The sequence below is a fragment of the Papilio machaon genome, chromosome 24, assembly GCF_912999745.1.
Source record: "Papilio machaon chromosome 24, ilPapMach1.1, whole genome shotgun sequence".
NCBI lineage: Eukaryota > Metazoa > Arthropoda > Insecta > Lepidoptera > Papilionidae > Papilio > Papilio machaon.
The window spans coordinates 39759-66863 of NC_060009.1; the positions used below are offsets into that span (position 1 = coordinate 39759).

At 52.0% G+C, this 27105-nt stretch overlaps 2 protein-coding genes across 2 annotated transcripts; both read right to left on the reverse strand.

Annotated features, from left to right (window-relative positions):
- Window positions 1-3675: 3675 nt before the first annotated feature.
- Window positions 3676-5838, reverse strand: LOC123722353 (spermatogenesis-associated protein 21-like). The gene has a single exon (XM_045683868.1). The coding sequence runs from the start codon at window positions 5836-5838 to the stop codon at window positions 3676-3678; it is 2163 nt and encodes a 720-aa protein (XP_045539824.1).
- Window positions 5839-9950: 4112 nt separating this feature from the next.
- Window positions 9951-12167, reverse strand: LOC123722354. Its single transcript, XM_045683869.1, has one exon. It carries the CDS (start codon window positions 12165-12167, stop codon window positions 9951-9953), a length of 2217 nt encoding a protein of 738 aa, XP_045539825.1.
- Between the last annotated feature and the right edge of the window lie 14938 nt (window positions 12168-27105).

Below are 27105 nucleotides of genomic sequence, written 5' to 3' on the forward strand. Positions count from 1 at the left end.
CCGCGGCCCCACCTCCTGGCATGCTCCGAAGCGGACCCCACAGTCCGCCTCTGGCAGCCTCCTCCGGGTGGGTCAGCCCTGCACGCTAGACCAGCCCAGTCCGGCCCAAGACAGCCGGTCCTGCACGCTAGGCCGACCCTGGTTCCTCTTAGCTTCACCGTGGGAGGCAGCCACGGTTACTAGAGCCCCACCGCCACGACAAGGCGGGAACCGTTGGTGGGGAACCTAACCTAACCTAACCTAACCTAACCTAACCTTTTTTTTTTTTTTTTTTTTTATAGTCAGGAAATGCGTTTACGCACGCCTACGCCGGGCTGTGCAATGGCGTAGGGAGTGTGGGACTCGCCGGCCACAGAAGGTGACCGGAATACCCACTAAAACCTGACTGCCCTCTAACGCATTATGGCGGGCGCCACGGGAACGCTTTAGCTTTCTTCCGTGGCCCCGCCTGCGTTATCGCCCTGAAGGGGCCTCCCTCTCACGCATGGTTTGTGGGGAGAAGTACGGCGGCGAAACCCCGCCTCCTTCTCCCCACTCTCCTGCGTCTGAGCGGGGGCGCGAGGGGATTATCCTCGCGCTCTCGCTCCCTTTCCTCCTTCTGCGAAATTACAATTTCGCAGAAGGAGGAAACCGCCTCCCATGACCCCTCACTGCCCAGCATGGCGCAAATTACGCCTGGGAGTGAGAGGTCATCACCGATCGCCGCTACCAGAGTGCGGCGCTCTTCGGACCACGCTGTACATACCTGAAGGGTGTGTTGCGCGGTGTCCTCATCAGCGCCGCACTCGTGGCACGACGTCGTCTCCTCTCTTCTTATACGGCACAGGTACCGCCCGAAGCACCCGTGTCCTGTCAGCACCTGTGAAAGTTTGTAATTCAATGCGCCGTGGCGCCTCCCACACCAGTCCGAGAGCCGTGAGCGTATGGCCTCTATGGTGCGGGCGCCGTATTTGGCGTCCGCTAGGCCAGCAGCCCACAGCTCTATGGTCATTCGCTTTCTCTCCGCCCGGGACCGGGCGAGCTCCTCTGGAGCCGGGGCTTCGCCCCGAGCTCTCTGCTCGGCCCGCTCCCGGTACGCTTCGGCCAGCACACCCGCTTCTATCTCCCACGGGGGAGTGCCGGCCAAAGCGCAGGCCGCTGCGTGGCTCACCGTGCGGTAGGCCATGCATGCGCGCACCGCAACGATGCGCTGCGGCCTGCGGAGGAGGGCCCTGTTTGGCGCGTCCAGGGCTTCTGCCCATATCGGCGCGCCGTACAGGGCCATACTGCGAATGACCATGGCGTACAAGCGTCTGACCTGTACGCCCGGACCTCTCAAGTTCGGGAGGAGCCTGGCGAGGGCGGAAGCCGCGCCGACGAGTCGGGGGGTTAGCGTCCGGAAGTGATCTCCGAAACGCCAACCCCCATCGAGGATAAGGCCAAGATATTTGATCCGGGCCTTAACCTCGACCTCGTCCCCGTTGATCCGGAGGGTCGCTCCTGCGGGCACTCTCCACCTCGGCCCTTTGAAGCAGAGGGCCTCGGTTTTGTGGAGTGCCACGCGGAGTCCGAGCGCCTCGATCCTCCGGACCAACAGGGTGGCCCCGGCTTCCGCCCTCCTCTTAACTTTTCTCCAGGTGGTGTCCCGGACGGCTATCATCGTGTCATCTGCGTAGCAAATGACAGCCATCCGGGGCAGCACCTCCCCGCGGATGGCCCAATCAAAGCCGATGTTCCACAGCAGGGGTCCTAGGACGGACCCCTGAGGAACACCGGAGGCCATCCGCCGCTCCTCTCTTCCCTCCCTCCCCATGTAGGACACTACCCGCTCTCGCAGGTAGTGTCCCACAATCCTCCGGAGATAGAGGGGCAGTTCGTGAAACCGAAGTGCCTCCTCTATTACTCCGAAGGGGAGGGAGCCGAAGGCGTTGGCGATGTCAAGTGACACCGCCACCGCCCCCTGTCCCCTCTCGGCCGCATCCTTCGAGAACCTTTTCAGGGCGGTCAGGGCGTCCAGGGTGGATCGCCCGGACCGGAACCCGAACTGGTTCTCGGAGAGCTGCGGCCCTTCCGTCTCCAGATGCTGGATGATTCGGGAAGCCAATACTCTTTCGAGTAACTTCCCAGCCTCATCCAGCATCACGAGCGGCCGGTGACCAGAAGGAGAGTCGACGGGGTGACCCTCCTTCCTCAGCAACACCAGCCGCCCCTCCTTCCACACCCCGGGGAAACGCCCCTCCGCCAGACAGTCGTTAAACAGTCTGCGGAGGCGTTCCCCGAGGTGTTCCAGCGCAATGTGCAGGACCTTTCCAGGCACTCCGTCTGGCCCCGGGGCCTTGCGGGTCCCCCTGAGCCGGCCCGCCGCCCTGGCCATTTCCTCCTTCGTTATCGGGGGTGGGGCGAGGGCGGCGGACCGGTTCAGCGGTTCGTCGTCGTCCGCCGGCATGACTCTTGTCATGCGCGGTGGTACAAAAGAAGGGCTATCCGGGAACAGCCCTTCGACCACCGCGCTAAGGACCGCCGGCTCCATCGTTTCCGTGGGGGGCGCCACCTTCAGCTTCGCCCGCACCATGCGGTATGGGCGCCCCCACGGGTCTGCGTCTAAGGTCGCCAAGAACTCCGCATAGGCAGAGTCCTTGGCGGCCTTGATCGCGCTGGAGAACGCCTTCTTTGCCGAGCTCAGCTCGGCGTGAAGGCGTTCTAGCTCCTCCTCTGTTCGGTTCCGCCGTCTGCGGCACCGGGTGAATGCACGTCGGGCTGCGTTACTGGCGGAGCGCAGGGCGGCTAGGTCCTGCGTCCACCAGTACACGCCTTCCCGGGGCGCGAAGCCACGTCGCGCCCTGGGCATTCCGGCGTTGCAGACGGCGGTCAGATCTCGACGAAATCTCGCCGCCCTCTCGTCGACCCCCACCGTTTGGGGGGGTTCCTCCGCCCATGCCCGGACGATGGCGGCTTCTTCCGCCAGGTCAGGGTCGAGGCGTGAGAGCTGCCACTTTGGGAAGCCCTCAACGCCTCGTCGTCCTGCCGCTGCCGTCCGGGCCTGTGACCCCTGGGGCGCGGTGGAGACCCTGAACCGGATGTACAAATGATCGGACAGGGTCTCCACCTCCTCGAGGACACGCCAACACGATATGCGTGCACCGATGCCGGGGGTCGCGAACGTGACGTCCACGACTGATCCCCCTTGTCGGCGCACGCACGTGTTGGCGTTGCCTTGGTTCTCCGGAACTAAGCCGATCATGACGGCCCAGTCCCGGAGAAGCGCCCCTTTCAGGTCAGTGATGGAGGACCCCCACGCTGCGCACTTAGCGTTGAGGTCCCCCATCACGATGACCTGGGCCGGTGATGCTCGCTGCACAACCGGCTCCAGGCCATCCAGGAACCTCTCGAATTGTCGGAGGTTCCTGTTTGGGGAGAAGTAGACTCCTATGAGTACTACTTCTCCCCAGTTCACCGCCACGTAGCCCGCTCCTCGCTCCCTGAGGGAGAGGGGTCGCGGGCTCGAAGGCGGCGCCACAATGGCGACTGATCCCTCTGTGTCCCCGAACCAACTGGGTTGGGGGGGGACAAAGTAGGGTTCAGCCACGACCGCAACAGCAATTCTCCACTCTGCCAGGCACTGCATGAGCAAGTCCTGTGCCCTGGCAGAGTGGTTGGTGTTCGTCTGTAGTAGGTCGAAATGCAGGTGTCTTGGCATTAAGATACCTGCATTTCTTCCTCCTCAGCCATACGGCTGCCGTGCGGTTGGGGCTGAGTGCGAGGCACTCTGCTCGACGACGGGGCTTTGCCCTTCACCGACGGGGGTGTGCACTTGGCACCCCCCATCACATGTGAGTGTGGGCGCCCCGTCGTTGCACACACGGTGCATTTGCAGGGGGCCTCGCACTCTGCCGACTTGTGTCCTTCACTGCCGCAGCGGAAGCAGAGACGCCCGTTCTCTGTCTCCGCTGGGCATAGAGCGCGAGTGTGGCCCAGCATCATGCATTTATAGCAACGCAATGGCTGGGCCTCCACTGCTTTGACGGTGGCCATCGTCCATCCGATGGCCACTCGTCCCGCCTTCACGACTGCCTTAGCGGCAGTCGCTGGGCACTTGACCAGGGCGGAGCCTCCGCCCCAGAAACTCGGCCTGATATTGCCTACTTTCATGGAGGTGGGGGGACACCCGCCGACCGATGCCAGTTGGGCCGCCACTTCCTCAGTGGTCACCGTGTCATCCAGACCGGTGATCCTGAGGACGGCCATTTTGGTTGGGCGGGTGATGTCCGCCCAGCTGCCTACTGCCTCCACCAGGGCGGCGGCAAGGCGGTCAGCAGTTTCCTCGGGGGAGGTCCCCCCGACCTCCATCAGTTTGGAGCCGGTCATGCTCGTTCGGATCTTGACCGACTCCAAACCGAATTCCCTCAGGGATATCGAGGACCTGGCCTTTGCCAGGACCTCGGTGTACTTCGCGTCAGTCGTGGCCCCTTCCGCATTGGTCATGGTGGCCCCTTTCTTGAGGGTCACCACTATGGCCGCGGTTTTTGGGGCCACGATTTTAACGGCCTTTGGTGGGGCCGGGGCGATCTGCCGGGTTGTTCCGGCTGAGGGGGGGGAATAAGCAGCGACAGCGGCATTTCCCCTCTTCTTCCGCCGGACAACCTCGGACCAGGAGTTGCCCACAGTCCCCGACTGGGCTTCCCCCTCTCCACTTGTTCCAGCGGTTGGGGGGGGAGGGGTCGCGTCTGCCTGTCCTGCCCCCTGTTTTCCCTTGGAGGGAGGAGGTGGCGGGGGGGCAGTCGGCCGCTTTGCAGCGCCCTTCTTCGGTGCCTTCTTTACCGCCCTAGGTGTGGGCGCCGGGGATGGCTGGGCTTCCCCATCCACCTCCATGGCGCCCTCCACGATCCCCGACCGGGACTTGTGACGGGGCGGCGGCGGCTGCCGTTGGTCGGCACGCAGGGGGGGCCTCATGACGGGCTCCGGAGGAAGGCGCATCTCCAGGTCTTGTAGGCGGGCATTGATCATCCCGCCTACCGACTGCAGGAGTTGCCCCTTCATTTCCTCCATAGCATATCTTAGCACCTCCTCAAAGTTGGGCTGCTGTGGCCCTGTGGCCTCTTTCGGGGCTGCAGCGGACTTCCGCTGCGACTCCACGTACGCCTGCTTGAAGGCACGCAGCTCGTTGCGGACAATATCCAGCTCCCTTGAAAGGCGAGCATTGTCCGCGCGGAGCCTGCGCTGCTCTTCATCTGGCGTTATATCGCGGAGGCCCTCAACCGCTTCAACAACGCATTTAGTGGCCCGGTTAATTTGGCCCCACACGGTACCCTTTAGGTGGCTACTCTTCTTGATTTCTTCCTTTATTTTCTCCACGCTTTTGAGAGCCTCCTCGGCGAGGGCCTCGACCGTGCCCCTGGATAGGGCGTCGGGGGTCCCGTCGTCAGAGGCTTTTGCTGAAGCCACTACGGGGCTCGTCTTCCTCCCGGATGGACGGTAAGTTGGGTCGGGGTCCTCCCCCTCACTATCCCCCCCATCAGCTACGTAGTCTTTAGCTTCCTTGAGGAAGCTGTAAACCCCTACCGGGCGCCTAACGCGGCCCCTCGTCGAAGAGGAGGCCACTTTATGCGCCACGGCCGGGGCGTCCTCATCTGCGGATGTAGCGGCCAACGGCCGTTTATGGGTCGTTCCCGTTCGGTACTTTAATGTCAAGCCCGCTGACCGCGGCTTACCTCCCTTGTTTGGCCTTGCGGCGTCCTCGCTGCACGCGGCGCCCGCGGCTCCCAGCCGGCGCCCGGAGGCGCCCTCGTCCTCTGAGCACGTGTAGTCCGACATGGAGGTGTCCTCCCCCATGTCGTAAGTCACTTTGCTATTGTTGTTCATAGCGTTTGCAGACTATTCATAAGTTCTACAACACTAAAAACAAACTTAATCACTAATAAAACTAAACTAATTTGGTCTCTGTCCACCCTTAAAACTATACCGGTCGATTTGTCTCGCTGAGACGCATCTCCCGGTATATCACGCGTCGAAATCGGAACACTTTTTGGAATTTGTCGTAAAAGTGCCACGCCCAAAACGACCGTTACAACACTTAAACACTAAAAACTTAACTAATTTGGTCTCTATCCACACTAAAAACTATATCGGTCGATTTGTCTCACTGAGACGCATCTCCCGATATATCACACGTCGAGATCGAAGCACTTTTAGACTTTGACGAAAAAGTGCCACGCCCGAAATAACCGTTAAAACACTAAAACACTAAAAACTTAACTATTTTGGTCTCTGCCCACTATGTATTATATATCACTAGATGCGTCTCGCCGAGGCGCATCTTCCGATGTATAACACTGGTATATCACCTCACTTTTTACCACATTTATCGAATTTTAAATGCGGAGCGACACGGAAGCGATGCACACGGTACGGCAACCGGCGCGCGATTCAACCTTTTTTTTTTTTTTTTTTTTTTTTTTTTTTTTTTTTTTTTTTTTTTTTTTTTTATCGTTGGGAAATGTGTTAAGCATACCGCCCGCCTTTCGGGGGGGCGGGCGGTTATGTGAGGCTCCCCCGGCGCCAATAGGGGCGCCGGGTATACTCACCAAAACCCAACGGTGTTCCACCTTCTCCGCTTGTGATGGGGCCGTGGGAACGCAATAGCACACCACCACGGCCCCGTCTGCGGATTGCCCGCCACGTGGAGATGCGGCGGGCCCTGCTTCCGCGACGACGCCTTCATCAGAAGGCGCCGTCGACCTTCGCCGAGGACTCCCCGGAACACGTGGGGAGTCCTACAGCACGGGACCCTTGCGAGGCAGGCGGCGAACCCCGATTCGCCGCCCGCGGGTCCCTCACGGCGGCGCCCTGTCTAGCGCCACAAGGTGCGCCCGACGGCGCCGCCCCGGTCTCCTGCGGCGGATCGGGAGCGAGTCGACGGCGTCTTCCCGCGCCCGTTCCGCCGCTTCTTTCAGCGTCATAACCTCGACGCTGAAAGAGGAGACCGCCTTCCATACCTCCTCCCTGTCTGCCATAGTAGCTGCCATGACAGGCAGGGAGAGGTCCGTCCCAAGGACCGAGGACACGGCGACGCGCTGCTCCGCCCACGCTGGGCATGCCTCGCGCGTGTGTTGCGCCGTGTCCACCTCTTCGGTGCTGCAGTGGTGGCAGTCCGCGGTGGGCTCCCTTTTCACCACCCCACACAGATACGCCCCGAAGCATCCGTGCCCGGTGAGCATCTGAGTGAGGTGGTAGTTGGGGGCCCTGTGGTGGCACTCCACCCACTCCCGCAGGATGGGCCGGATCGCCGCCACCAACTGCCGGCTCGGTCCCGGGGACTCCAGCTCCTCCGCCCACTTCCGGAAGAGGTCGTCGCGGGCCTCCTCCCTCCACTGCTTGACCTCCGACGGATGCGGGCGGAGGTCACTCTCCTTCAATCGCCGATAGACCGCCGCGAGGACCTCGGCCTCGAGCGCCCACGGCGGGCTACCGGCGATCAGGCACGCCGCCTCGTATGACGCCGTACGGTACGCCCGAGCCACTCTCAGCGCCATCACCCGCTGCGGACGTCGCAGCAGGATGCGGTTACGGGCGCTGAGGGATTCCGACCATATGGGCGCCCCGTACAGCGCCATCGACTTCACCACCCCCATATAGAGGCGGCGGCATGCCCCTCCAGGGCCGCCCAGGTTTGGAAGGACCCTTCCGAGAGCACCTGCGGCGGCTACCAGTTTCGGAGCCAAGCGCCGGAAGTGCTCCCGGAAGGCCCACCGACCATCGAGGATGAGTCCTAGGTACTTCATGGTACCTGCGATGGCGATGGGTGTCCCGGCCACCGTTATTTGGGAGCCTCGAGGCGGCCCACGTCGGTGCCCATGGAATGCCAGGGCCTCAGACTTGTTGAGCGCCACCTCGAGCCCCAGCCTCCGAATTCGGTGGACCACCTGGGCGACCCCCGCTGTAGCGCGAACCATCGCCTCGCGGTGTGTGCTGCCACGGGCAGTCACGAGGGTGTCGTCGGCGTAGCATATCAGGCCGACCCCCCGCAACATGTCACCGCGCAGCACCCAGTCGTAACCGATGTTCCACAGGAACGGTCCTAAGACCGATCCCTGTGGAACACCGCACGACATGGCCCGTCGGGCCCAGCCGTCTCTTGTGGGGTACACCACAGCCCTTCCGATAAAATAGTCCCGGATCAGCCTTTGCAGGTGACCCGGAACACGGAAGTGCTGTAGTGCCTCCATCACCGCCGTCCAGGGCAGCGTGTTGAAGGCGTTTGAAATATCCAACGACACAGCCACCAACACGCCGCCCTGTGCGACTACCTCCTCGGCTAGGCCCTTGAGTCGGGACACCGCGTCGATGGTCGACCGGCCACAGCGGAAACCAAACTGCGCGTCACTCAGATTTATGTGCTCGGCGAGACGAGCAACGAGCACGCGCTCGAAGAGTTTACTCGGCTCGCCGAGCAACACAATCGGCCGATACGCCGATGCCTGGTCGGGCGGGCGGTCGTCCTTCTTTAGAAGGACGAGCCTACCTTCTTTCCACGAGCTGGGGAACCGGCCCTTCTCCAGGCATCTGGTGAAAAGGGCCCTAATCCGCCCCCCGAGCTCGGGAAGCGCCAGGTATAGTACCCGGCCAGGCACACCGTCCATCCCGGGGGCGGTCTTCTTGAGGCGAAGCTTTACGGCGGCGTCCATCACCTCCTGCTCGGACACCGGCTCCACCTCATCGTTGACCGCCTCTCCTTCCTCCTCCGCCGGCAAGGCAGACCCTACCCGGTGCGGGAAGAGAGCCCCGACCACTTCCTCCGCCAACTGTGGCTCCATAGTAGTTGTTATGGGTGGAGCCCAGGGTCGAAGCTTCTTCCGCACCGCTCGGTACGGTCTGCCCCACGGGTCCTCCTCCAGCGTTTGGAGCCACTCTTCCCACGCTCCCTGCTTGGCCTTCGCAATGGCGACCTGGAGAGCGAGGCAGTCGGCTCTGTACGCCTGGTACAGCTCCTCCTCCATACTCTGATCCCGGACTCGACGCCTTCGGCAGCGAGTGTACCGGCGGCGCGACGCCACACACGCCCGTCGTAACTCGCGCAGCTCTGGGCGCCACCAGTACACTCGCCGGCGCGGACGGAACGGTTGGGCCCTCGGCATAGACGAGTCGCAGACGTTGGCCAGCAACTCGCCCAGCCGGTCCGCTTCCGCGTCCACGTTCTCGGCGGAATCGACGGGATCAGAGTCGGCTGTCCAGCTTGCGACTATGGCCGCCTCCTTTGCCATCTCTCGATCCAGGCGCCCTAGCACCCAGCGCGGGCCATCCCCGGCCGTGGTGCGTGGCGAGTTTGTCGTGGCCGAGGCGGAAGTGGAGAGGTCGAATCGAATATAACGATGATCCGACAACGTCTCCACACCCACCTCGACCTTCCATCCACAGATTTTGGGCACCAAGACCGGGGATGCGAAGGAGAGGTCCACGATGGACCCCCCCTGTTGGCGCACGCAGGTCAGCTCCCTTCCTCTATTGAGGAGCATCAGCCCCGACGCGGCCGCCCAGTCCTCCAGCTCTTCCCCCCTCGGGTTCGTCGCGGGGGATCCCCAAGCCGTTGATTTGGCGTTGAAGTCCCCCGCGACGATCACGGGGAGGTGGGAGACCCGCGCCGTGAGCGCCTGCACCTCTGCGAGGGCGCGCTCGAAGTCGGCGAGGGGCCAGCTGGGAGGGAAGTATACCCCCACTATGGCCACTCCCCCGACGACCACGAGCACGCTTCCCGTGCCTCTCGCTACCTTCCGGAGAGGGGGGGAGCCGCCGCGAGCCGGGGCGGAGATGGCCACCAGGTTGCCGACATCACCCGCCCAGTCGTCCCGAGAGGGGATGACGTATGGGTCGGCAACCACCACTACATTTATCAACCACTGCGCCATGGTTTGGGCCAGCAGGTCCTGTGCTCGGGCGCAGTGGTTGATGTTACATTGTAGGAGTCGGATGGTGTCCATTTACGAACTGGTGTCCATCCGCTCCACTCCGGCCTTCTTGGCCTTGCGCCGAGGCCATCGCTTAGGCGCACCTCTCTCTTTGCGCGCCGACTTCTGTCCGGCGGTGACGCAGCCGTCGCCGCCGATCGAGTGGCCCGCCGGTTTGCCCGCCGCCTCACAGACGGGGCAGTTCGGGTCTGCCGAACAGTCTCGCGCCCGGTGATCCGGCTTTCCGCAGCGGAAACACAACTTGCTGCGGTCCACCTCACACTGGCACTTGGCACCCATGTGCCCCGTCTCGAGGCAGCGGAAGCACCGCGTCGGCCGCGGGGCGAGCAGCACCACTCTGGCCGAGGTCCAGCCGACCCTCACGCGACCAGCGTCGGTCACCTTTTTGGCGGCCGCCACCGGCACGCTCAGCCAGAGGGAGCCATCCCCCCTCGGGCCGAAGGCGAGCTTGCCCGACCTTATAGAGTCGGCCGCGCAGCCTCCCTCTCTGGCCACTGACTCCACGACCTCGGCCGCGGTGACAGAGTCGTCGAGGCCAGTGATGCGCACTTCTGCGCATTTCACCGGCCGGCCGATCCTGACCTTCTCCGGGCCGAGCACCTCCCTGAGCTTAGCGGCCAGAGAGTCGGCCTTTTCCGGGGCTGCATCGCCCCCCACCTCTAACATTCGGGCGCCCGTGGCCGCCCTGCGGAACTTAACGTCGGCGATGCCGAGTTCCGCGAGGTTTATGCGGCTCTTCGCCTCGGCTAAGACCGTGGCATACGTGGTGCCACTCTCCTCTGCTCCCGGAGCGAGAGTGAGGGTGACCGCCGAGGTCTTTGGGGCCCGTAGTTTTGCCTTCGGTCTTTCGGGGGGGCGAGTCTTGTCCGGCCCCTTGGACGCCTTCTTGGCCGCTTTCTTAGCCCCGCGGGACACTACCGTAGTCCACGGGGCTTCGGCGGGCGTAGGGGCAGACTTGTCCCTTGCCTGTGCGGCCTCTTTAGCGGCCAGGCTCGGCTGCTTCTTCTTCTTCTTCTTCTTTTTCTTTTTGGGCGGAGCCTCGCCTGGGGCCGCCGCCGAAGTTGTCGCCCGATCCTGGGCCCCGGTGCCCGATGTTGTGGGCAGGGGCTCTTTCGTTGGTCCCTTCTTCGTCGCCCCCTTTTTCGCCTTATGGAGCGAAGCGGGGGCGGCGACATCTTCCTCTCTCCTGTCCGCCGCCAGCGGGGGCCGGCGCCGCGGTTCGGGGAGGAGACGATCCTCTAGTCCTGCCAGCCTGGCGTTGAGTATGGTGCCAAACTTTTCCACGTTGGCACGCGATACTTCATCCAGCAGCTGCCGGATATCTGCTTCGCCAGGCTGGGCAGGTCGGCGCTTGTCGATGTCCTTGAGTTCGCGCCTTAGCTCCTCCATGTCTCTTTGGAGGCGCGCGTTTGCTGCTTCCAGCCGCGACACCTCCTCCGACATCGTCCGCTCTCTTAGCTGAGAGACGGCGGCCTTGATGTTTGCCGCCGCCTCCTTCAGCGCTTTCACCAGTGTCCCCTTTATGTTGGTGGACTTGGTTGCCACGTCCAGTATCGTTTTGAGTGATGCCTCAACGCATTTGTTGAGGGCAACACTCGTCTGGTCCTCCTCGGTTTCCACCAGCGAGAGGTGAGCCGGGCCGGATGGTATAGAGGCCCTTGCCTCTCTCGCTGTGCGCAGCGCTGCGGCCACCTCGTCCTCGGCTGACTTCGTATTGAGGGGCCGGCCCCGTCCACGTTTTGATTTATGGGCCGCCCCCTTAGCGGGAGCAGCACCATTTGTCTCCTCCGGGTCAGAAGGGCCCCTTCCTCTTTTGAGGTAGGCCCTTCTGTTGGACTCTCCGGACACGACCGACATGTAGCTGGCGGCCGAAGAGTCCGAGTCAAAATCGGTATTGGACGCCGTAGCGCCCCTGTCCAATCCAAACGAGTCGCAGCGCGTCAGCATGACCCTCAGCGTGCGCCCGGTATCTACGAGAGATTCAAGCCACTGACCACTCCCACTCTGCGTCTGTGTGCTCGAGTCTCCGCTAATTTCCTCACTTAAATCTATGTTGTTTCCGCTTGCTTCAATATCCATTTCCGTTTCCAAGGTCGTTGTGAATCCATAGCACTCTTTGCCCCCCCCAGAATACGAGGGGCAGCCCGCGGCCGAGGCCGCGGGGAGGGATTCTCCTCCGGCAATGCCGGAGGTACCCTCCTGGGGTATGTCTGTTTTTAAGGTTGCCATTTCATACCGTTTTCCAGTGTTGTCGGACACCGGAAACCGCCTTTAATACGGGGTGTGGTCCCCATGACGCGCGGCCTACAAGGCCGCCATCCTCCGACCCCTCGGGGTCCACTGGTGTTCCCCGCGGGCCTGTCCGGTATGGGAGGCCCTGTCCGGCATAGCCCCGCGGGAAAACACCCCTCCGCTCCGCACGGCGGCACCTCGGTGCACGTCGCGCCCAGCACCGCCCAGTGGGCGTGCTTGGACCCCGTCCAGGGCCTGCGCTAAACGCAGGACCCGGCAAGAGCCCCATAGTGTCCGCGGGCCTTCCCGGTATGGGTAGCCCTGTCCGGTTTAGCCCCGCAGACCCTATCTCCCTCCCGGCCAGTTGTTAGCCTCCCCACATAAGGTGGGGAGTTTCCAGGGTGCACCACGAGGAGGTCACCGGCCACCGCACCCCGCGCGCGATTCAACCTAACCTAACCTAACCTAACCTAACCTTTTTTTTTTTTTTTTTTTTAAAGAGGGGAATGCTTTATGCATACGACATGCCCCGGGGGGGACACGAAGTTATGCGAGATTCTCTCCCCTAGTGGGAGCATACCCGCTAAACCACCTCTGTTCCTCCTGCGCATTGGTGACGGGGCTACGGGCACGCTTTCGCACTCCTCCGCGGCCCCGTCTGCGCTAGCCGCCGAAGCAGCTCCACCACTGGGGTGGGTGAACCCACCATCCATCCTTTAGGGGAGGCGCGCCGGAACGATACGCGCCATCCTCCTTGCCCTTCGAAGCGGGTGACAGGTCCCCCCGAACCTGCCACCACGGGGCTATGGAAGCCGGAGAGACGAGGTTTTACCCCCGCCTCCCCAGCCACCATCGGCGGGTCCGATGTCGGGCCCCGCCGTTGACCCTACGGGCCGCGGAGGGGCTGGGTATGCCAGTACCCCTCCGCGGCCCCACCATACACATCCGGCCACGAGGGCTGCAGGGGGCAGGATAAACCAGTACCCACCCGCACCCCCCGCGGCCCCACCTCCTGGCATGCTCCGAAGCGGACCCCACAGTCCGCCTCTGGCAGCCTCCTCCGGGTGGGTCGGCCCTGCACGCTAGACCAGCCCAGTCCGGCCCAAGACAGCCGGTCCTGCACGCTAGGCCGACCCTGGTTCCTCTTAGCTTCACCGTGGGAGGCAGCCACGGTTACTAGAGCCCCACCGCCACGACAAGGCGGGAACCGTTGGTGGGGAACCTAACCTAACCTAACCTAACCCAGTCACGCGCCGCCCGCCCTGGCACCACCACGCGCTCAGAGTTGTAAACAGACGCTCCGCAAGTGAAAAAAAAAAAAAAAAAAAAAAAAAAAAAAAAAAAAAAAAAAAAAAAAAAAAAAAAAAAAAAAAAAAAAAAAAAAAAGTGTAAAAAATCTAAGTTGTGGGAAAGTTTTCGCAAATATACCAGTGCGATACATCGTTGAATGCGGAAAAATCACACGAGTGCAACGGTGCTAATATCTTGAAGATCAGGCGAGGAATAAAGAAGATATAGACAGAAAACACAAAAAAAAAAAAAAAAAAAAAAAAAAAAAAAAAAAAAAAAAAAAAAAAAAAAAAAAAATTGTTAAAACTTACATCTTCAAAAAAAAAAAAAAAAAAAAAAAAAAAAAAAAAAAAAAAAAAAAAAAAAAAAAAAAAATTCCCGCCATCGAAATAAGATCGAGAACATATATTTTTTAAATTACTACCGGATAGGCCTCGTTAAGACCTAGGTTTTTGAGTGGTTTTCGGAATTTTTCGGATCCGAAAAGACAACAAAAACATCAAAATTCAAAAACCACGTGGACACGAGGTCCAAGATCCCGGTTTGCGAGAGGAGCGTGACACACCTCATCTGAAAGCCCTCGACGAGCCGAACGAGGAGCAGCTTTCAGAAACAAAATCGGACTACCAGCTGCGAAGCTACAGGACGAGAAAGTGGGGCCAAAATTTGACCGATTTTCAAAAAATCAAAACTCGTCATTAAGATCTGTGACATATACTTTTTATTGTTTTACAAGAAAGAGCGGTTCAAGACGATCACAGCGATACCCCATTTGGATTTTTCGGCTCAGAAATAACGGTGCGGTAACGTTTTTAAAAAAGGACTAAATTTAGAAAAACTTTAAGTGTTAATTAGGAACACTAAGTGTAAAATAAGTGTAGTTTTTAGTGTTGTATACTTAAAATTAGAGACAAATAAACAATATAAATTAAAAAACAAAGTGAAAAAGTGACGTTTTAAACAGGTGAATTTGGAAATCAAATTACGTAAATCGACAAAGTTAAAACGTAAACAAGTTGCGTCATCGCGCACCTGCACCGCTCGCACGCCGGCGTCATTACTCCCACGGCGGCGCCAACATTCCTGCGCGTGCCGGCCGGCGCTAACATTCTTTCACACGCCGGCGCCGAGACATTTTTTCCCACGGGGTAATTAGCGTGAGAACCGGCGCACCTGCTCGTGGGAAAATAAACACTTAGTTAATAGTTTATCGACTTGACGTCATAGACATTGTGTTGACGTATTGTTTTTTATCGTTTTAGTGTTTTATATTTATTATTATTATTATTATTATTGGTATATATTGTGTTTTAAAATTAAGATAAACTGTGATATAGTTTTAAGAGTTTTGAGCCTATATAATAAGTTTTAATTGTATTATAAGTTGTAAATTTTTGGAATTTGGGTGTTTTTAGATTTAAAATTTTTATTAGTTTTTTAAAAAATTTTAATTTAAACTTTTAAAGAACTTTTAAACGTTTAAATTTTTAAAATTTTCGCGAAAGCGTTTTAAATTGTATAGTTACTTTTAAAAATTTATTAATTTTACTTTTACTTATTACTTTTTACTTTTTACATTTTAACTATTATTTTTACTATTTTTACTATTTTATAATTAAGATTTTACACTGTATTTTAAAGTCAAAATTTTAATTATTATTCTATTGTGTGGGCCGACTCTTGAAGCTAATAGCAGAAATAAACATAACTGGACAAGTCGATATTATTATATTGACCGAGCTATTGCTGGCAGTATTAATTGTAAGTTTTAGTAGTAATATTATTAATAGTTGACGGGGTTATTACTTTTAAAAACAAGTAGTACATTGAAGGGGCTGTTGCCCACTAATACCCGATTAAGTTTTAATTATAATTTATTTTGACAGGCGCCTATTGCCAAAGTTTTTAAATTAGAAATAAGTTAAGTATAAGTATATTGCTTGGGTTATTGCCCGCAATATTATTTATAAGGATATTGACAGGGTCTATTGCCCGGAATATTAGTAGTAAGTTAGACTAAGGTTCTATTGACCAATTTAATTTTAAGTTTTAAAATTTATTATTTTATATAATTGACGAGTTCCCAAACATGTTCGGGATCAGGACCCCGGTGAAGAAGAGAGACGCCCAGAACCGGAGCCCGGTAGAAGTAGAAATAGAACGAGAATCTGACTCGATAGAAATAATATTGTCACCAAACATTGACAAGGAGGCTCAGGTCCTGAGCGTCAGGAGGAGCGTTGGGGAATGGGAGTCCGGAGCGGACCCCACTTCTCAGACGTCTCCCAAGAAAGTTAGGGCTGTGCGCAAGCGTCTAGAGCCCTCACAGAAGAATCAGAAAGAGGCGGAGAGCACTGGTGACCCCTCTAAAGATGAAGAGGTAAAGTTAGGCACCAGCGATAGGTTGCGGAAAGCGAATTCTTATCATAAATCGGGAATAGCGCATATCGCAAACTCCCGCAACCTAAAAACAGAGATCAAAGAGGGGGCCACGGATGCTCTCAACGGACTGTACCGGCTTGTCAAAGAGGCTGAATCTGAAATAAAGAAATTGAAAGAAGGAAAGGATGCTGACCGAGGGGCGCAGGGGGGGACGGCGAAAAAAGGGGACCTTAGCCCTCTGATTTCGCAAACGCCCCCTCCTGCCTCTCTCGACCAGCATAGTAATAAGCAGGAAGATTTTATGAAAAAGTTAGAACAGCATAGCAAACAACTAGAGAGAAATAGTAAAGAGATGGAGGAACTCAGAGAAGCCCTTAGACAAGCCGGTGACAGAATAACACGGGGTACTTACGCAAGCGTAGCAGCAGGTTCGTCGCGGAGGCCGTCCCTGGGTGCCGGGGCCACACACTCGGTGGCGGTCTCTTCTAGCGTCGACACGGACACCGGGGACCAGGTCCTAGAAAAAATAAGAAATGTCATTAGAGCTAAGGACGAAGGGATCAGGGTAGACAGTGTTAGAAAGGCCAAGGACAGGAAAGTTATTATGGGGTGCAGCACGGAAGGTGAGTTGGAAAAGGTTAAGGATAGGCTCCGAAGTGTAGGCAGCGGTTTGCAAGTCGTAGACATTAAGAACAAAGACCCTCAAGTTAGGTTATTAAACGTACTTACCTCCATCAATGACGAAGAGATTGTAAAGGCAATTAATAGCCAAAACAAGGGCCTCTTAAAGGACCTGTCAGAGGAAGACCGGAGGATGGAGGTAAGGTACAGGAGAAGGGCCAGGAATCCGCTTACATCCCACGTAGTTATTAGAGTATCGCCAAGGATGTGGCAGCGCCTGACGCACGCAGGAGCCGTGCATGTCGATCTGCAGCGCGTCCAGGTGGTCGACCAATCCCCCCTAGTCCAGTGCTCTCGTTGTCTGGGGTACGGGCATCCAAAGAGGCTGTGCACCGAACTGACGGATGTGTGCAGTCACTGTGGAGGTCCGCATCTCAGAACCGAGTGCACTAGTTGGCAGGCTGGTGAAGCACCGTCCTGTCGGAACTGCCTTAAGGCGAAATCCGACAGGAGGGATCACAATGCGTTCAGCGACGACTGCCCGGTGAGAAGAAGGTGGGAGGCACTCGCGCGGTCCACCGTGGCGTATTGCTAAGGTGGTCCCAGGTGCCTCCGGCGCTCTTCAATCCGGGCAGCGCTGTCATCACGTCGTGCAGGCAAATTTGCAGAGATCCGGCGTCTGCACGGCAGAGTTAATCACAGAGGCAAAGGAAAGGAAACTTTCCTTTGCCTTGGTTCAGGAGCCGTATACTGGCAATACTGGGAAGATGAGGCAGCATCCAGGTACAAGGGTAGTACAATGCGCTGCAAACCGAGAGGTGGATGGCGTGGTTAAGGCAGCCATTGTACTATTCGACGACACCTTGAATATCACCCACTGCCCGGACCTCACTACTTGCAACATTGCAGTTGCAAAAGTGAGGACCGCGGCGTGGACGGTAGGCTTGGTGTCCGTCTACCTGGAGCCGAACAAGCCCATCGAACCTTACCTGGACTCGATTGGCTCTGTCGTGGAGAAATTGGATACTGCCGACGTGATACTGGGCGGCGACGTGAACGCGTGGTCCTCATGGTGGGGAAGCCGAACCACGGACAGACGGGGGGAGGAAGTTTCGGCCAAACTCGACGCGTTGGGTCTGCATGTACTTAACTGTGGGTCTGAGCCTACCTTCGACACCATCCGCGGTGGAACCCGGTTCTCCAGTTGCGTGGATATTACTGCGTGCTCGACTACAATGCTCGGTAAGGTGGTGAACTGGCGTCTCGCAGAGAATATATCCAGTTCTGATCACAGGGCAATTCTGTTCGACGTAAGACTCCGCGTATCCCCAGGCACGGACATTTGTCGCTCCACCCGGAAGTACAATACTAGAAAGGCAAATTGGGGCGAATTTCGAGAGAAACTCGCCTCAAAGTTAAGAGAAAGAAAGTTATCATCTGAGGAAGTGGAAAAAATCACCGAAAGGGATATTCTAGAGAAGGTAGTTGATAGTTATGTGGAAACCGTGGTGGAAGCCTGTAATGAAACCATGCCGGGGATACCGAGGAGGGGTAGGACAGGATTGCCCTGGTGGTCAGAAAAGCTCTCTCGCCTCAAAACGGAAGTTTTGAGAAAGAAGAGACGGATTTCCTGCGCGGCGCCGGTTCGTAGAGATTGGGTCGTGCAACAGTATATCCACGCAAAGGAAATTTACCTAACCGAGGTAAGGAAGGCTCAGACCCAGAGCTGGAAGGACTTCTGCGGTCGTCAGGAGCGTGAAACTATGTGGGATGGAATTTACAGGGTGATAGGCCGTACCGCTGTGAGGCACGAGGACGTCCCCCTCGTTAAGGATGGAAACGTCCTTAGCGGGGTGGAATCGGCCAGGGCCTTAGCTGAAGCTTTCTATCCCGAAGACAGGCACGGGGATGACAATGCGGACCACGCTGAAATGAGAAGAGTGGCAATCACGGTGAACGCGGCGTCACATGATGAAACATGTGACCCCCCATTCAAGATGCACGAACTCATGCGGTCCGTGTCGAGCTTCAGCCCAAAGAAGGCGCCTGGTCCCGACGGCCTCACCGCGGATATTTGTCTTGCGGCCATCACCCTGGATCCAGCGGTATTCCTGTCGATTGCAAACCGTTGCCTGGCCTTGGCGTGCTTCCCCAGGAGATGGAAGGAGGCAGTGGTCGCAGTGCTGAGGAAACCCAACAAGGAGAACTACACACAGACTAAAGCTTTTCGCCCGATCGGACTCTTGCCTATCATGGGGAAGATCGTGGAGAAAATGCTGGTGAGGAGGGTCCAATGGCATTCTGCACCTAGTATTAGCCGGCACCAATACGGCTTTATGCCGCAGCGAAGTACCGAAGACTCCCTCTACGACATGGTACAGCACATACGGGCGGAAGTCGCAAGACGGAAACTCGTTGTGCTGATATCACTGGACATAGAGGGAGCCTTCGATAACGCCTGGTGGCCGGCAATCAGGTGTAGATTGGCCGAAACTCGGTGTCCTGTAAACCTGCGTCGCCTTCTAGACCACTATTTAAGTGATCGGAAGGTGCACGTTAGGTATGCGGGAGCCGAGTGGACCCGGGAGCCCACGAAAGGATGTGTGCAGGGATCCATTGGGGGACCGACGCTCTGGAATCTACTGCTGAATCCGCTCCTGGTGGAGCTTCAGGAGATGGGCGTTCGCTGCCAGGCTTTTGCTGACGATGTGGTCCTGATGTTCTCGGGGGAGGGAGCCGATGATCTGCATGGCGTGGCCAATGGTGCTCTCGAGCATGTTCGGAAGTGGGGTGTTCGTAATAAACTCAACTTCGCGCCACATAAGACCACGGCAATGGTGATAACCAAAAAGATGAAGTACGACACTCCACGACTGAGCATGGGAGGGAGACCCATTGAGCTCGCCAGGCAGATCAAAATCCTGGGGTTGACAATTGACGATAGACTTAGTTTTAAGACGCACATTGAAAATGTTACCAGAAAAGCGCAAACACTCTATCGCCAATTGTCAACTGCAGCGAAGATTACGTGGGGGTTGAACCCCGAGGTGATCAGGACCATATACGTTGCGGTAGCGGAACCCATCATCCTGTACGCGGCTAGCGTGTGGGCGCCGGCGGTGGGAAGGAAGGGCATTCGACAATTGTTAGGACAGGTGCAGCGCGGGTTTGCGCAGAAGATCGCGAAAAGTTATAGAACAGCCTCTCTGCACTCGGCCCTAATACTTGCTGGGTTGCTTCCTCTGGACCTTCGGGTCCAAGAAGCGGCCCTCCTTTATGAGGTAAAGAAGGGTCACACCCACCAAGTATTGGGAGACCTTGTGCTCGAGAGGCCGGTAAAGTTCGAAAACTCTGCGCACCCCGCGCTGCTGGAAGGGCTACAGTTCAACTGCCTGGCGGACGGTGACGAAGCAGCCCAGCGAGCTGCCGTCGAGGTAAATATTTACACCGACGGCAGCAAAATTGACGGCAAAGTCGGCGCGGCGGTATCTGTGTGGGATAACGTCGCGGAGATCTCTTGCCGGAAATTAAAGTTGGGAAGCTTCTGCACCGTATACCAGGCGGAACTGCTTGCCCTAAGTGAGGCCGTGCAGCAAGTGGTGAAAAGTAAGAAAGGTAGCTTTGGTATTTATTCCGACTCAAGATCCGCGTTAGAGACGCTAAGCAGCGGCGTTTCACTCCATCCCCTCGCGGATGGAATAAGAGAGAATATGGAAGTAGTGAAAGCGCAAGGGAAAGTAGTGAAAGTATTTTGGGTGAAGGCACACGCGGGGATGGAGGGAAACGAACGCGCGGATTTCCTAGCGAAAGCGGCAGCAGTCGGAATGAAGACCAAGGCTAACTATGAAAGATGCCCTGTTTCATATGTCAAGCGACAGATTCGTCTGGACACGCTTGACAAATGGAACAGGCGCTATATGGATGGAGACACGGCTTCCACCACGAAGCTCTTCTTTCCCGACGCCGTGGCGGCCTACCCTGCACTTCGGAGGATAGAGTTGGACCCCGTGCTGGTTCAAGTTTTGACTGGGCATGGGGGGTTCTCCGAATACCTGCACAGGTTTAAGTGCAAGGAGGACCCCTCCTGCATTTGTGATCCAGCACGGGGTGAATCCGTGCTGCACATACTCACGGAGTGTCCAGTTTTTGCAACAAGAAGATTAGAACTAGAAATTAAACTGAAAGAGAAAATAAATATAGAGAACTTAAAAAATTTAATAAGCTTTAAAAATTATAGCGGACACTTCGTCGAGTACTGTAGGTCCTTGGCCAAAATTGTAATAAACAGAAATAAGGTTTAGTTTTTATGTATTGATTTTTTTAATTTGATTTTAAACTTGTATATAACATTGTATTTTAATTTTGATTTTATTTATTATTTGAATTTATTTTGTTTTAACGTAGTATAAGAATTTGTGATATTAGAATTAAGTAATTTTGTAAATTTGGTTTTTAAATAATTTTTAATAAAGAAATAAAGAAATATGTACCCCAAAGTCCCTGATCGCCATGTTAGGGGAACGAGAGGGCGGCATAGCGCCGCCCAAAAAAAAAAAAAAAAAAAAAAAAAAAAAAAAAAAAAAAAAAAAAAAAAAAAAAAAAAAAAAAAAAAACCTAACCTAACCTAACCTACCTACCTACCTACCTACCTACCTACCTACCTACCTACCTACCTACCTACCTACCTACCTACCTACCTACCTACCTACCTACCTACCTACCTACCTACCTACCTACCTACCTACCTACATACCGCAGATTCCTTAGCCAACTCAGCAGCCACATTACATAGAAGCCCAGATTATGCCTACTTCCCTCTATCATATGTTAAGCAACAAATACGTCTTCGTCAGCGCCAAACCTGGGAAGCCAGGTATCAGAGCGCGCCACAGGGAAGCCACACAAAAACTTTGCTCCCCACACTTGACAGTGTGTCCAACCTCTGGGCGGCTACCAAAGTCACATTTCAGCTCACGCAATTTCTCACTGGACACGGTTACCATAAGGCTTACCTATACAGATTTAAAATAGTAGATAACGAGGCATGCCCCTGTGACGAGACAACGGTTCAAACTCTAACCCATTTAATAAAAGAGTGCCCGCGATTCCTTAGCCGAAGAATTGACCACGAACTCCTTTGCGGAAACCTTAAGGTGCCCCCCTATACACTCACCGAAATAATCAATAAAGCGTCTGCCATAGAGTCCTTCGTTAAATTCATAACCCACATCATCGACAACCTTAAACTATTCAATTCTTCAACAAATCAGTGAAACATTATACCTAGTACATACCATTATTTATATTATCCATCTTTTATTTATTTTTCTATATCATTATTTGAGTCATACTTTACTATCAACATCATTAATAATCACCAATTCTTTGTAAGTTATCTAAGGCTTATATAATGTGATTTATAAACATGTCGCCAATATAAGGAGTATAGCTCACGACTAATTATATGTTTTAACTTTTAGTTTTATCAAATTTAAGAATGTATTCCATCAGTTATATATGTTAGATATACGTTAGATATAGGGGGGGGGGGGGGGGGGGTTTATATCCGCGATTGCATTTCATTTTCATGTTCATAGATAAACAACAGTATGTATGTATTGTAAGAATTCTCCACTTGTTCACGCTTGAACTTCGCGCCACGGCGGAGCGCGATAGTTGCACGTCGTGAACACAGCAGCGGATGCGCGAGCTGCGAGCGGCTCGCGCCAAACTTAACTTCGTTCGGCTACCCTCCAAAAAAGCGCTTAGCGCACGTAATTAATTTTGTTTGCTCAACTTGTTGTAATTCTGTTCATAATCTTTATAATATATATCTTAAAAACAAAGTTTGGAGTCTTACTTAATCTCCAACAGTTTTGGCGACCGTGAGAAAGAAACCTTTTCGAGATTAAGATATAATAATACTTCCACGGTGAAAGTCGTCGGCTGCTACGTCGATATAAGTGACCGTTGGATATTCTACGTTTCTTTATATTTATGATTGATAGCATTGAGAGAAGGATTCAGGAAAACATCGAGCTATTTTTATTTTCAACAATTGAACTATTGGACGGCCTGTCTGTAAGATTGTGGAGTTAGCATCGCATCAGCTGGACTGTTCCGAGGGAAGTACTGCTCGATCCTTTATTTTTCTTTCCTAATTAACTATCTATTTGTGTAAAAAACTGTTACTGTGTAACCTAACCTAACATATTCTAATATTTAATATTTTGATATAGCTTTAAATATATAAAATAATATAATAGATAATCTTATAATATCATATCTTATATCTTTTAATATCATTATATTGTCTTATCATATCTTTAATTATATAACATTGTAATATTGATACATTATAAAGGTTTTATTAAAAAAAAAAAAAAAAAAAAAAAAAAATTAACACGTAACAGTTTTAATTGGTAACAAGTATTTATTACCCATTTACATTGTAGAAAATTTACATTAAAACTATATTTCTCATATTCGAAATTAAGAATTAAGTACCGTAACAATTATTGAGGATTATTTGCTGTCATTACGCTGCTTGCTTGCCTTTATAAATTCGTAATTGCGTATTTATTACCACTCGTATTTGCCCACGTCTTATTCATACCTGCTTAGTATAATAAAACTGCAGCATAAAATACCTTTTTTACAACATTATGCTTTGCTAAAACGTCGATTTGCCGAACGCTTCCAGGTGAAACGCACGATGCCTTCTTCACCTACCAGCTCACACCAAGCTCCAAGCGCATGATAAGATTGACTCGAGAGCGCAATCAGCTGGTCTATTGAAGTCGTCCATTGTGTGCAACGGACAAAGGATTGGCGAGTGGAGCGTAGTACAAGGATTTGGGTTCGATTGCACTGTTTATTATCTGGTTCATTTTGCATGCACCGACACAAAATTAGTAGATAGTTTTAATTTAGTTTATTGAGTAGGTAATTGGATTGTTGGTTAATTTATATTATGCCTAAGGAACAAAGCAAAGCAATGGAGAAATATGTAAGATCACGTAGCAATATTAAAGGTCGTTTAACAACTACTGAACAATATGTTGATAGTTTATTACAAGTTGACATCACTTCTATGACTACATCTAAAATATTAGAGATACAATTACGATTAGAAAAAGTTCAAAAGTTGTATGATGATTTCGATCATATCCAAACAGAAATTGAGTTGTTGTGTGATGATGAAGGAAGTTTAGATGAGTTTACAATAAGAGCACAGTTAGAAAATAAATTCATAACTGTGATGGCAAATTTAAAAGATTTAATAAATAGATATAATAACAGTCAGATAACAAAAAATGAAGGCTGTCCTCATGCAGGAAATGTAGATTCTTTGAAATTACCAACAATTAAATTGCCAACTTTTAATGGTTCTTATCTCAAATGGCTCGAGTACAGAGACACATTCCAATCTTTAATTGATTCAAGAAAAACAATTCCCGAAATTAATAAATTTCATTACCTCAGATCCTCACTAGAGGGCGGGGCAATTAAAGTAATAAAATCATTAGAGTTTACATCGGAGAATTATGCTATTGCGTGGCAATTGTTATGTAATAGATATGATAATAAAAAGATTTTGATCAATAATCACCTTAAAGCATTATTTAATTTAGAGTCATTGAATAAAGAATCACATAAATCTTTACGCTATTTAATAGATCATGTGTCAAAGAATTTGAGAGCACTCAACTCCCTTGGTCAGCCGACTGACCAATGGGATTCTCTGATTATATTTATGATTACGGCGAAGTTAGATTCCGTTACGAATATGAAGTGGGAGGAACATAGAAATAATTTATCAGATATCCCATCTTTAGAACAATTTTATGAATTTATTCGTAATAGGGCTAATATTTTGGAGACTACTGAGACTGTTGCGGCGAACGACAAAGGAATTCCTAGTTCTTCGAAAGGAAATTGGAATAAAATACAAAATAATTCGTCACAAAATATACAAGTAAATAAAGAATTTAAAAAATCGAATTCCTATGTCGCTTCAACTGAGAATTTGTGTGATTTTTTGTGTTTATTTTGTAATCAACAGGGTCATCGCATATATGAATGTGCAAAATTTAAAAATTTAGATGTACCTAATAGAATCAAAGAAGTGTCGAAACTGAAAGTTTGCGTAAATTGTTTACGTGAAGGCCACAATGCAAAGCGTTGCCGTTTCAGACCTATGTGCAACTTTTGTAAATATTCACACAATAGTTTATTGCATGTAAATAAACCTAAAGAACCAAATACAGCAAAAGAAAATATTAATTTACATGTAAATACTAGTACATCAAATTCGCAGCCACCGCCAGTCTCATTGTCTGTTGCCTCGTCTAGTCAAGTGTTGCTATGCACCGCCTTAGTCAACATTACCAATGAAAAAACAAAACAAACACACCTAGCTCGGGCATTGTTAGACACCGGCAGTCAATCTTCTTTCTTAAATGAAAATCTAAAAAATAAATTGGAACTGCCCTCTCAAACTATTGAACCGCTCCGAATTTCGGGCATTAGTAATTTGTCATTCAACATTACTGAACGATGCAATATTAGTTTGCAATCACGTGACCATTCCTTTAAAAAACAAATAAAATGTCTTGTTATACCAAAAATAACAGGCGTTTTGCCAAGTGTCCCTGTGAACATACTTGATCTGAACTTACCTCACGATATTGAACTTGCTGACCCTGAATTTCATCGCCCTTCAGAGATAGAGCTGCTGTTAGGTGCGGATATATTTTGGGAATTGATAGGATCTAAGCGTATAGACTTAGGTGTAGGTAAACCGGTTCTTCAGGAATCTCACTTTGGCTGGTTAATTAGTGGACCTTTAAATACTAGTGTTCCCAATAATAATCATGTGATTTGTAATTTTGCACGACAGTTTGATGAAAATTTATTACAAAAATTTTGGGAAGTTGAAGAAATTAACCCACATTTTAATAACACTACCTTCACTTCCGAAGAAAAGTTGTGCGAGGCACACTTTACAGAAAATACTAAACGCTTGCCAAATGGTAGATTTTCAGTACAAATGCCTCTAAAGGAAAATCCTGAAGAAGCTTTGGGTGACTCCTTTTACCTAGCTAGGAAGCGATTTTTAAATATAGAGAAAAAACTTGATAAAAATCAGCAATTAAAACAGCAATATACTGCATTTATTGAGGAATACCGTAGCTTAGGTCATTTAAGTGAAATCGAAAAACCTAAAAAAGGTTATTACTTGCCCCACCACTGTGTGCTCCGAGAAAAAAGTGAAACCACGAAACTTAGAGTAGTTTTTGACGCATCTGCAAAAACTACATCTGGGAAATCATTGAACGACATTCAATTTGTGGGTCCAGTGGTTCAGGATGATTTGCTCGCTATATTATTGCGATTTAGATGTTTTAAATACGTGTTTACTGGAGATATTCAAAAAATGTATCGACAAGTTGAAATAGATCCTTGTCAACGTCATTTGCAGCTCATACTGTGGAGGGATGATGAGTCTGCGACACAAGTTCAGTATCCAGTTCATGAAAAAACTGATAAAGGTAAAAAGTCATTACAGCCACTCAAAGTATTGCAGCTTAATACTGTAACTTATGGGACAGCGTCGGCACCATTTTTGAGTACGCGTTGTCTTCTACAGTTGGCTCGCGATTGCAGAGATCCTATCGTATCTAATGTAATAGAACACGATACGTACATGGACGATATAACTACGGGTTCACAAACAAAAGAGGAGCTAAAAAAAATATACGATGGTATCAAACAGGTCCTAAGCTCAGCACATTTTCCTCTTCATAAAATTCGGAGTAACTGTCCTGAAATACTCGATGACGAGACTACAAGCAAAGCTCTAGATATAAACAAGCAGTTTTCAGTTTTAGGACTAAATTGGTCACCACATCCTGATTCTCTACATTTTGCAGTCAATTTAGAATCTGATAAAAAGATAACTAAGCGCTACATTATATCTATGACTTGCAAAATATTTGACCCTTTAGGTTTGTTGTGTGCTTGCATAATTAAAGCTAAGATAATTTTACAGCAATTGTGGAATGAAAAATTGGACTGGGATGAGCCAGTTCCACCCCAAATTGCCAAAAAATGGTTAGATATTGCACAAAATCTACCATTATTATCACAAATTAATATCCCGCGAAATGTTCTAAGTTATTCGTTCAGCAACGTTGAACTACATTGCTTTGTCGATGCTTCGCATGAAGCTTATGGGGCGTGTATCTATTTGCGATCTTGTGACTCGAAAGATAACGTTTCAGTTAAACTGTTATGTGCAAAGTCTCGAGTTGCCCCCTTAAAGGCTATGACTACCCCTCGCCTGGAGTTATGCGGAGCTCTTCTTGGTGCTCGACTAGCTGCAAAAGTACTACAGTCAACACGTTGCTGTATTGATAAAATCATAATGTGGAGTGATTCTACAGTAGTATTGGGTTGGATTGGAGCACAACCCAAGCTCTTAAAAACATTTGTAGCTAATCGTGTGGCAGAAATTGTGGAGCTTACCAAGGGTAGTACATGGAGGCATGTTCCGACGGACCAAAACCCAGCTGATTTGGCTTCCAGGGGAGTGGATCCTCAGCGACTACAGTCTGCTTCCTTGTGGTGGGAAGGACCT